The sequence below is a fragment of the Nematolebias whitei genome, chromosome 15 (genome assembly GCF_014905685.2).
Source record: "Nematolebias whitei isolate Nwh7 chromosome 15, NemWhi1, whole genome shotgun sequence".
NCBI classification, from domain to species: domain Eukaryota; kingdom Metazoa; phylum Chordata; class Actinopteri; order Cyprinodontiformes; family Rivulidae; genus Nematolebias; species Nematolebias whitei.
In genome coordinates this window covers 35,008,650-35,020,815 of record NC_056512.1, presented here as the reverse complement: position 1 = coordinate 35,020,815, position 12,166 = coordinate 35,008,650, and the positions used below count along the sequence as shown (strand labels likewise).

At 38.3% G+C, this 12,166-nt stretch overlaps 1 protein-coding gene across 2 annotated transcripts in view; it reads right to left on the bottom strand.

Moving 5' to 3' along the window:
• Positions 1-11,440, bottom strand: part of pbx4 (pre-B-cell leukemia transcription factor 4) — a 41,754-nt gene extending 30,314 nt beyond the window's left edge. For both annotated transcript variants that reach the window (XM_037689073.1, XM_037689072.1), the window contains exons 1-2: positions 11,141-11,440; positions 1,695-1,768 (exon numbers count right to left, since the gene is read on the bottom strand). In XM_037689073.1, the coding sequence (XP_037545001.1) occupies positions 1,695-1,768; positions 11,141-11,325 (259 nt within the window). In that variant the 5' untranslated portion in view covers positions 11,326-11,440. The remainder of the gene's footprint in view (positions 1-1,694; positions 1,769-11,140) is intronic.
• Positions 11,441-12,166: the final 726 nt, after the last annotated feature.

Here is a 12,166-nt window from a genome sequence, read left to right as displayed (position 1 = left end):
GGGGAGAGGACAAGACTGAGGCAGTAGGAGTAGACCCAAGACAGAGTTTGCTTTTATCCCTGTTTGTGTATGTGTGTGCATGCCTCTGTGCGTACATGTTCAAGGAAGACATATTATGCATGTGTTGATGCCAACACAAGTTCATGTTTGTTAGTGACGAAATACTTCATAAAATCTGTGGAGATACTATAGGTCTACTGACTGGTTTTCCACAAGCCACAATGAAGATAAGTTATTTCACATTGCAGAGATAGACAATGGGGCCCGCGGTGGGGGTGGGGGGCAGTGAAATACCAAAGCAGGTACACAGTGCAGTTAGGGAACTGTATGGCAGATGGCCAGCAGAGTACAAGCAAAGCGTGGTTGCAATACTTGCATGAAGTATGAATATACATTATATATTGAACCCCATTTTTGTCAGCTTTTCTTAAATGGTTACAGTACAAGTACTCACATTTTTTCTATCTTGTTTGTTGGAAGACTAAATGTGAAAATCAAAGTGAATGGCATTAGGGTAAATAAGACCACTGGTTGCCTGGGAAACAGTATACCCTGCCCCATTCTCTCAAGCCTAGCCTTTACTTTTCTCCAATCACTGGAGAGCAATAATACATTATTGACAGAAGGCCACAATAGGCAGCAGTGCAGCATTTTCAAATTGTATTTGAACAAGGGAGGCTTACTGTTATAAAATACTTCAGGACAGTGGAAGGAAAAGAAACAGAACACAAGAAAGTTGACATGATTGTAGAAAAAAATACAAAAACAAACAAAAGCACCCCATTTATACTACCATAAAACTGAAATCATAACTGGTTTTAGTTAACATTTATTGGTAAGCTGACTTAAATAGTAATAATAATAATAATAATAATAATAATAATAAATAGAGTGCTTATGTGTTGTCATCATTGTATGTTCCCATACAATGACGAAATTAGTTCTCTGCATTTAACCCATCACATGTGAGATACACCAAGGTGGAGCAGTGGGCGGCTATGTAAGCACCCAGGGAGGAGGAATTGGGTGTCTTTCGCAAGGACACCACAACATGTGAGCATGGCGGGAAGTTGAACCTGCGACTTTCTAGTCCCAAGTCAGTTTTGAATAGATTGTGTGTATTGAAGTTTGATATTTACAGGTTACAGATCTTATTCTATGGCAATTTACTCCCCAAAATAATCTACCCTTTGGTCAAGTTTGTTTAACAGTTGCAGAATGATATACTAACTTAGTTATTTGCTAAATTCTGTTCATTCATACATACTGAAAAATTACTACCAGTTAATCATTTGAAAGAGAAAATGACAAAATGTACAATCACACACATACTCTGTATTTAAGTAATTCAGAACAAATTGTGAAACAAAACTCCAATGATATAGTAAGTAAATTCTGAGTTGTTTGCGAGTTCAGTTGTCAGATTCAAGTTTCTAAAAGGTGATGACTGGTTAAATTTGGTTAATCTGGACAATACCCAGAAATAACTTGTAAATATTTAGAGTGATTTTAAACTAAAGAATACACAAATAATAAAAAATCATTAATAAAGACAAGCAATCTTTAATCAAGTTAGTTCCATGAGAGAAAATTCTGAAAAATAAACACTAAAAGAACCTGGAGCAAAGGCATTCTATCACACCAGTTAGTTACAACTTGCTCACACTGGAGTATAGAGTGAAGTAAAATCTTACCTGTCTTCTCTTTGATCTCACAGAGAACGCTGAAGAGTGCTGGTTTCATTCTGTGACAGTTCAGGGCATGTTTTCTGTAAGAAAAAAGAGGGAATGAGAGAAAGTAGGGAAGATGAGAATAAACCGATTTTTATCTCATTTGAAGTGCTTAACCCATAAAACCGGTAAAAGATGTGTATGTACTATGCATACATCATTTCTAAAGTGTGTAATGCCAAAAAACACAGCAGAGCCATGATGTTTAGAGGTATTTTGAATGAGCAGATGCCTTTATCAGCACAGGAACATCCTTAAAGCAACATTCCACACTAAGAAGAGTAATGCCATTTTAATGTTTTGCATGATGGAACAAGTAATAATGCCCAACCTCAAGGTCATTATTACGGACAATTTAATTTATGTGGCAATACAAATTATCTAATTTCAACCTCTTAAATAAACTGACTGCATAAGAATGGATGGTATTGGTGATAGACAAAACTATTTGGATTAAGATGTAATGGGCAGCACGGTGGCGCAACTGGTAGAGCTGTTGCCTCTCAGCGCGCAGGTCCTTGGTTCAAATCCCGGTCCAGGGGCCTTTCTGGGAGGAGTTTGCATGTTCTCTCCGTGCATGCGTGTGTTTTCTCTGGGTACTCCGGTTTCCTCCCACATACCAACAACATGCATGTTAGGCTGATTGGTAACTCTAAAGTGTCCCTAGATGTGAGTGAGAAAGTGAATGATTGTTTGTCTCTATGTGGACCTGTGATGGACTTGCGACCTGTCCAGGATGTACCACGCCACTTGCACAATGATTGCCGGACATGGGCACTGGTGACCCCTGTGAACCAAAATGGAATAAGCGGGTAAAGATAATGGATGAATGAATGGTTTCATCCACATAAAAACAACTCAAAAACTTGTAGTAATGCTGCCACAAAAATACACCAGAAACAGGAACCGGACATGGAACGTGCTCCAAACCATAAATTCTAAAGAAAAAGACATGGATGGTCAATACGCGAGCAAAAACCAAATCCTTTTAAGGGCTGACTACAAAGTGGAACTTCTCCTTTGTATCACAACAAACTACTATTGACTGGGAGCCATGTCAGTCCAAATATAGTATGCTGTGAACAGCGAGCATAGAAAAATCATTAATGCTACAAAATAAAATTTTAAAATCACTTGAAGTGTTTTTTTGTTTGTTTGTTTGTTTTGTGGGGCAGCTGTGGCTGAGTGGTTAGAACAATTGTCCTCCAATGCAAAAATTGGGGGTTTGATTCCACCAGCAATCACATGCTGAAGTGTCCCTGGGCAAGAAATTGAACCCCTCATTGCCTCAGATGTGTCCCCCATCGGTGTATGAATGTGATCCAAAGCACTGATTATTCTTTGTAGATATAGTAGTGCTGTATGAATGAGGGCACAGATTGGAGTGTAAAGTGTTTTGAGTATCTTGATCAGATGGAAAGTTGCTATACAAGTCCATTTACCATGTACCCTGAATAACTGAACTGCAGTCAGAGGAATATGAACAATACATAGTTCTCATGTGATGCAGCACACCCAGCACCTTGTTGCAAACCACCATTTCAGTAGGCATGCAATAGCTCCAGTCAAGGCTTAAGTTTGACCATCAAGGAGTATTTTCTTTTTTTTTTTTTTACATACATCAAAATGGTTGTTTCATGTTGGGTCAGAGGATGTTCCAACCGGGCAGACAATTTGGCAAAGCGCAGTTTTCACTTCATCCCAAAAATAAGGAAATGCAAAGGACCTCAAACGGAGGAGTTGAGTGCAGAGCGTCGGTGAGTCTGGCTCGGAAACATCAACCGCAAGGATCAGCTTTCAAAAACATCTAGAATCTGTTCCGATCACTTTTATCCGGTAAACAAGAAATTCTATATCAGTCATTTTGTTAAACAATGTCAGAATACAACTGTATGTGTGCTGAAAATACTCTTTTCATGATTTAGAACATCTCTACTGTAGTTAGCTCAGCTACACTATGTACTAAACCTCCACACTGTAAACACTTGCTCTGCCTACATAGATGCATACCTATGTTGTAATTTTAAACATTAGTTGCATTGGCACACCTCAAAATTTCATGAAAAATGTCCTAGTCTTTAGTGTTAATGTGTTATTGGCATCACGATGACTTAGTGGTTAGCACTGTTGTCTCACAGCATGAACGTTCTGGGTTCTAGCCTGGGGTCATTCTGTTAAGAGATTGCATGGTAATATTTGTATTTATTTATACCTTTATTTAACAAGGTAGCTCTCAGTTCAGACATCCTTCACAAAGCAGTTAAAACATTGATATGCGTCCATGGATTTCAGGCTGCGAAGCTCCTCCATTGTGTAGGCACTCATTGTGTTGAATAAATAATCAACTATGTTATAATAAGAGATCGGAGGCAACTTGTCTGAGTCGTATGACGTTCTTTTCATGCTTCATACGGGTCAATCCCAACAGCAGCAATTTTTTGGATGTGTCTTTCTCTTGCACATTAGTCAAGAGTATCAATACACCGTTTTGGTTTATCTGAAAGCATCTTGACCATGCTTGAGTACTATAATGATGGAAAAGTCGTGTTTTGCACTTCCGGTTGACGTATGGGAACTACCGTATTTTTCAGCTTATAAGTTGCAGTTTTTTGCAAATTTGCATGCTCTGCGACTTACGCGCCAACACAACGTATTTATTGACTTTTTCTCTATATTTATAAACCAATTTTTGGCTGAGATATGACCATTTTCATTTAATCTGACTGAAAAAAACTGAACACTACCATTTTCAGCCAGTAGATGGCACTCGAGTAGTAGGGCATGCCGTTGTATCGTGTAATAGTTAAAAGTGGCTATTAATGACACAATCAGCTTGCCACAGCCTGCCACCGACGTCTGCCTGGAACAACCAAATCAGCTTCATTTTGTTGAACTGCCCCGACAAAATGCAGCTGATTTGACCGTCAAAGTGCATTTATTAAGTAAAAGTTCAACTGAGACACACCTTTACTATAAAGTCGAGCTAACAAATAATTGTTTTTAGGTGGTTATCGAGTTAAATTTCAAAGAAATGAACAGTGAGTAGCCCTCTGCGCATGCCCGTTTCTGCGAATAGAGTTTTGAAATGCAGCCGAGTTGACCGTCAAAGTGCATTTATTAAGCAAAAGCTAAACTGAAACCTAATATAATTTGAAGTAAACAAATAAATGTTTTTAAGTGTTAATCTTGTTAAATTCTTGTTAAAGTCCTCTCTTGCATGCTCACGCGGCCGCCATTTGGCAACCCATTGATTTTTTTGCACAACACCGGCCCACATTTCCGGCTTCGGCCCACATTTCCGGGTTGTCAGAGGTGACGCAGAACAAACGTGGAGCGTCAGAGGTGACGCATAATAGACGCAACATATACGGTGAAGCGACATATTTATGGATTATTCCACTTTATTAGACATATTTGGACTGATGCAACTTATAGGGCGGTGCGACATGTACGGCAGAAAATACGATATATATTGAAGCAAACAGCCCATCCATATTCTTGACTTTTTCTTTTCCAAGTCGCATGATGAGCTGGTCTCCTGCAGTGACTGTGTGAGAGGCGATGTACACCCTGGACAGGTAGCAAGTCCATCACAGGGCCACGAAAACAACTTATAGGACTCAATAGCTGTTTTGATCTAGCAGAACCCCCAAAACTCCCTGTTTGAGAGTTCAGCGGAATATTTTAGTTGTTTCTTGGACATCTCTAAGGTTGTTTCTGGGATCTGCTGTGATCACTTTTCCAGTTTGAGTGCTCCAATGACCACTAGCATCAGTGATGTTTTGACTCCCCACATCTGCTCTAGTTCCTCTTTCAACCTTGGTATTTCTGAAACTTCTCATGCTCCTTCATCTTTATGTTGCAGTCACTTTAGATTGCCAAGTTTATTACCACCGCCTTTTTCTCTAGCTTGTTGACTACTACAGTGCCTGGTTAGTTAGCAATCATGTGTTTGTCTGCCTGAATCTGAAGTCCCAAAATATCTTAGCCTTGCTATTTTCCACTACTCTTGATGGAGTTTTTTCTTTTACCTTTTTTCTACCTGAATAAGAACTGAAAGCAGCAAAAATTATGCATCCACCCTCTGTTAACTCGGCAGTGCTGGTTGATTTTCTTTAATAAAGTTATTAGATGCATTATGGATTTTAAAAAGAGTTCAGATTTGATGAGAAGGATCCAACAGCTGATCTGACTTCTCAGGTCAGAGAGCCTTCAATCAATCAAATTTAAGCTGAAGTACAAATTAAACCTCCACATATTATATTCCATATTAGATTCCTGGAAAAAATGAGTCAAGAAATAAACCGTGTCATTGTTTAAGATGGCTTGGCATAGTGGGTAGGGAGGTCGACTCAGACGGGTTAATCCACAGCACTTGCAGTGTGCTGATGCGTCCTTGGGCGCAACACCATTGACTGATATGCTTATGTGTGTTATGTAAAAAGTGCTCTATACAGAATGTAAGACACATACTTAAAGACACTGAACAAGTGAAAGATTGTGCTTTACAGAACCAGTAAAGTTTTAAAAAATGAACAATATTGGTGTGAATAATTTTTGTAATTTGATCTTCATTCAGTTACAGCCTATTTTAATCCCTTGTCTCAAGTTTCAGTCCAAATTTTTATTTTTATATTTTTTTTTTGGGGGGGGGGGGGGCAAATACTAATATGTTCTAATACTAACAGGTGTTTTTTATCAGATTTTCAAGTAGGCTACAGAATAAAATAAAAAGTGCAGTACTCCTAATTAACTGTTGTTGAATCAGTTATTCTGTACTAGTAGGTATAAATATAAACCTTGATGCAGTCAGACGAAGGGGCTGTCATGTGAGGTGATACAAACAGGTTTTAAGAGTGAACTGGCTCCTCTTCAATGTACTCAAATTGTACTTAGAAACTTGACAAATACTTGCTATACCGTTATAATGTTGTCGAACACTGCATCAAATTTTGAGTTATGTTTGTTTGTTTCAACGATCAAGAGAATTCGAGATTTTGTATTTTAATTCTATAATAAACCAAAATATACAAAAGACAGGGTTTTCAAATGCTTTTTGAAAATATACCATACATGCTTTGCTAATGACATTTCTGATATAAAATTTGAAGAAAAAAAAAGGCAATAAAAAAGTTAAGGTATAAAAAAAAAAGTAAAAATAATGCCACTTGTTACTTAAAAAACACAAATTAGAGGTAAAACTAAAAATTTACCTGAATTAATGTTAATCATCCCCATAATTATTGTGCACCTACAAGACATACCAAAGTCAAGCCAAACTTTATTAGTATAGCACATTTCATGCTTTGCAACCACACTTTACTTTCCAGCAACAAAATAAACACTTTGAAGCAAGAGCAGAGTGCTAATACAAAAGCATAAAACATGAATCATGTCCTTTTACATGTAGAACGTTTTTTACCTTGAAATATTTACATTGGGAACTTCTCTCACATGTAGAGGCAATGTATTACAATTCATTGTAGCAAAAAAAACAAAAGCAAAGTGGCTTCCTCAGTTTGGAAGTAGTACAAGTTTTGGCTAAGTTAGGACAGTCTGCTGACCTGAGTGATCTGACTGGCACATAACAGACAATACAAGCTGCAGAATTTTGGATCAGCTGTAATTAGGTACACCAAGTTTTGAGAGGCCTGTAGAAGGGCAATAGTCCAATCTACTTTGCTATAAAAGTGTGAGTTAAGGTTTTAAGTCAGATTTTGATATACTGTATTTTTTGCCGTACAGGTCGCACCGCCCTATAAGTCGCAACTGTCCAAATATGTCTAATAAAGTGGAAAAATCCATAAATATGTCGCTACGCCGTATACGTCGCATCTACTATGAGTCATCGCTGACGCATTGCGTTTGTTACGCGTCACCGCTAACAACCCGAAAATGTGGACCGGTGTTGTGTCAAAAATCAATGAGCTGCCAAATGGCGGCCGCGAGAGCGTGCACGGGAGAACTTTAAGAATTTAACAAGATTAACACTTAAAAAAAATTATTTGTTTGCTCGAAATTATAGTAAAGGTGTGTTTCAGTTGAACTTTTACTTAATAAATGCACTTTGACAGTCAAATCAGTTGCATTTCACCGAGGCAGCGCAGCGAAATTAAGCCGATTTGGTTGTTCCCGGCAGACTACGGTGGCAGGCCATGGCAAGCCGATTGTGTCATCAATAGCCACTTTTACCTATTACATGATACAACGGCAAGCCATAATACTCGAGTGCCATCTAGCGGCTGAAAATGGTAGTGTTAAATTTTGTTTAGTCAGAATGAATGAAAACGGTCATATCTCAGCCAAAAATTGGTTTATAAATATGGGGAAAAAATCCATAAATACATCGTTTCAGCGTATAAGTCGCATGCAAATTATGCAAAAAACTGCGACTTATAGGGCAAAAAATACGGTTAGCATTTTAACTTAAATTATTTTAAAATGATAAAAAGCCAATTTTGTAATATGTCTGATGTCATTTTTAAACTTCAGATCAATGTTTAAAGAAAGATCTAGTATTGAGGAATTTATTGTTCAAGATGGCAGAAGGGATAGTAGGATGGACATGCGTAGAGTACTAACATGTGCTAGAACTTGAATGGCAGTCATACAACTCAGTTTATTAATGATTTCTCTGGCCAGTATTTCAACATATAATGACAGGGTGAGAGGATGAGGATGGTGAATAGGAAGTGTACTCTAGCACATAAAGTTATTGGGCTACTGGACACTCCCCATCCTAAAACACTGCCACTCGACAGAAAAAAGGGAGATCATGCTACCATGTATGACACTTCAACACCGATTTGTTTGGCATGGTCACAGGAACAATTGGCATATAGATGTCAAACATGGTTAGAGTGAAAAATGAAAACAAGGACTGCAATATCAGGTCATATTAACAAGTATTTATTACTAGTAGCTGTGGCTACTATTTATTATCACATACGGGCTTGTAACAACATTCTATGTTTAGTAGTACCACATATACTCAGGGTATTTTAGCTGAAGTAAACATGGAAAGTAAACACAAACACAAACAAATGCACAATTAAATCAAAAAGCCATTAAGGTGGTAAGATCATTAATGTAAATACAACAACTACATTTCAGTATAAGGGGTCATTTTTAGTACTTAAGTGTCTAAGGAAGAACATTATTAATATGGGAACATACCTTTAGCATACAATAAAATAATCATCACATTTCACAAAATCATAACTTTCTATACTGTAACTCTATCATTAACTTGAAAAGAAGCATGATTTATATTAACCAGTTCAACTTTTGCATAAATCACAACTTAAATATAGAAAATAAAATAGCCAAGATGAATGAAACATGAGCAACAAATATTTTAAGCGTTGTTAATTCTGCCATAAAATGAGGCATGTGGTTAAGTCTACAAACTAGTAGTCAAGAAAGTGCAATATCTCCATGTTCATAGGCTGCTGGTATAGCATCATCCCTCCCCCTCATCTCATTAATAGAAACTCGATTTGCGGACAGCTGCACTCGCGTACACATTATAGGAGAATTGATTGCACCCAGCACACAATGAAAAGGATGAACACCAGAGAGGGAGGGAGTGAAAGGAGTGAATTAATTAAGAGAACCAGGTGGTCAAATGTTGGGTGGAAAATCACTAGCTAATGACACATCACACTGTGGCCAGAGTCTTGCAGTGGACGGTTGTCTATTGTTGAAATACTGACGCTTCATTTGAAACTGACCCTGTGCTCCTTCAGCCACATGGCAAATGAGTGTGAGTTAGTCCCACAGCAGAATGCAAGCCGCCTATGATAAGTGAGACACTTCTAAAACAAACATTATGAGTCACACATGCATAATTAACACATTAAATACTCAACTTTTATTTAGGGCGGAATATCCTTAACCTTTTCCATGTTTTCCAATCATCCGCACTTTGATATCTCAAGTTTGTCTGTATGTATGTCTGTATATATATATATATATATATATATATATATATATGCACACACACACGCATGCATATATACACAGTGGTGGGCACACTTAACTAAAACGTTATCTTCGCTAACCCATATTCTGCAAACTAAAACATTAACTTTGCTAATGCTAATTTAATAAACAGGTTAAGCAAATTAGCAGAAGCTATAGCTAAACCGCTAAGATGACCGTCACTCAGTCTGCATCACGTTTTTGTTTCCTTCCAGTTGAAGCTCTGTCAACCAATCACGTCTTGTCACATGGACACCTGGTATGCCAATACCGTGCATAGCGGACTCTTCGAGACGCGCCCACAACAGACAGAAACAAGCTTGTGAATTTTGTTAGCGGACTTAATGTTGGCCAAACCTCATTTAGCAGAAGCTAATTCTGCTAACAGATTCCAAAGTTAGTGAAAGCCCTGTTCTATTAGCAGTAGTGTCCATCACTGCATAAACGCACACATGCATTATATACTCGCATACATATACACACATACATACATACATGCATACATGTGTGTGTGACAGATATACCATGATAAGGGTAACTTGGGCATGTGCCTGATGCAAAGGTGCAAAGGGGGGCCTTTGTATTGAGTGCGAAAAATATAACGGATGCTTAAAGTCATTGTCCAATCTGAGTTTAAAAATAGCATGCAACACTGAATTTTATTGGCTAATTAAATGTTAAACAGTGATCAAACAAAATAAACTTGACTGGGTTTGTTGAGGAGAATCCAGCAGTGCAAAATGGCTTGGCATGGTATGGTATGTGTGGGGGGACTGAGTGTTTGTGCCTAGGGGGCCCTGAGGGACTTAAACCTGCCCTTAAGTATGTGTGTCTGTGTATGCATGGATGTGTGTATGAATATATATGCGTGTAAAAACTTGTCATTTTAGCATGAAGACAGTTGACAACATTACTTACAGACCTTGTACAAATAATGCTTTTTCAAGTACTGAAGTGGCCTTTTCTAAACGTGATCTACCCTGTAGTTTTGTTTTTAAACTATGTTTGAAACTAATACTATTTAGTCAAAGATCCATGCAGGTGTATGGCAAAATAATTTTGTAGATTTTCTTCAACTACAACTCACTGAGAGTCACACATACGAGTGGAAACTTTTTTTAGCTTGTTACTGATAAAACCAAATAAGGAAGCCAAATCACTTTATTAAAAACTAATTCACAAACGACGGCAAATACGCTTTGTATAGATAATTCTTTAAACAAATCATCACTCAGTGGATATCAAAAATATTTTGGTACAAATTGCTCACTGACGTTTGGCTGCAAATTATAGCATTTGCAACGTTACGCTATTGTTGCAAGTGCCTTATTTTAACGTCTAACACTAAAGTCTGATCTGAACCCAAACATGAGACGTGTTAGCTTAGCAATCATGTGCAGGAGAAAAGGGCTTTTCGAATGTCTTACCTGGCCTGTGCCTCGTCCAAGCTTTCGTCGGTGATGGCCATTATTTGCTGTAGAATATCCCCGATGTCTTGTTGCGGTTGACCGAGGGATTGTTGTTTCCTGACCGAGTCTGGGTCACCTACATCGGCCTGTGTTAGTCCACTGAGTCCGGCGAGACCCGTCAGCATCCTAGTCTGATCATCCATACTTTTAAAGAAAACTCGCCGTTTTCCTCAGTCGAAGAATACAATCAGCTAGCCTTTCAGCTAGCCAGCAAAGTGTTTTCCACGACAAATCATAAAACACTTCTTTTTGTACACAACAGCGGCAATCGGCGATTAGTTTGGGTCGAATAGCATAAATCTATTTGTAGAAATCAAGCTTTACATTCGTCTTTGTTTCTTCTTTTTACTAGTCGATGAGCGCAGCGAGGCTAACGCTGGCTAACCACCGTCTGAAAAGCAGCTAGGTTAGCAGCCCAGCAGAAAAGCGGCAGGGACACACATGCAGACCGAGAGAGCGACTCGCACATTTTCCAAGGAAAAAAAAAAGAAAGAGCCCAACGATAAATGCGATCACGATCGTAACGCGTATTAAAATGTAACGTGCCAATTCAGGAATTAAATTAGGTGCAACTATATTAAATTTCGGGCCGTGCAGCTCTAATCAGAAATCTACCAAAACAGAAAACGGTTTGCCATTGTTGTTGATGTCGCGCGAGTATGTGAGATGTTCCTCAGCGCGAGCGGTGTGGCTCCCTTTGACCATTAATGCTCATAGTACTACACAGCACGAGCTGGTGGGGGGTGGATAAATGAACAAACTGCTCTAAGAATGACAGCCGCTAAAGCTTAATATTGAGGTTAAGTTTTAATTGTTAGCATTAGCATGAATCCAGAGTTCCAGATGCCACTGCTGCATTTCTTAAGCAAAACTTCAAAGTGAAGGCTGTTACGTCTAATAGAAGACTTGTGTAGTTTTTAATGAACATTTAAAGGGATGTGTTCGTAGCCAGATGTACACACAACTGGAATATTGTGCAATGTT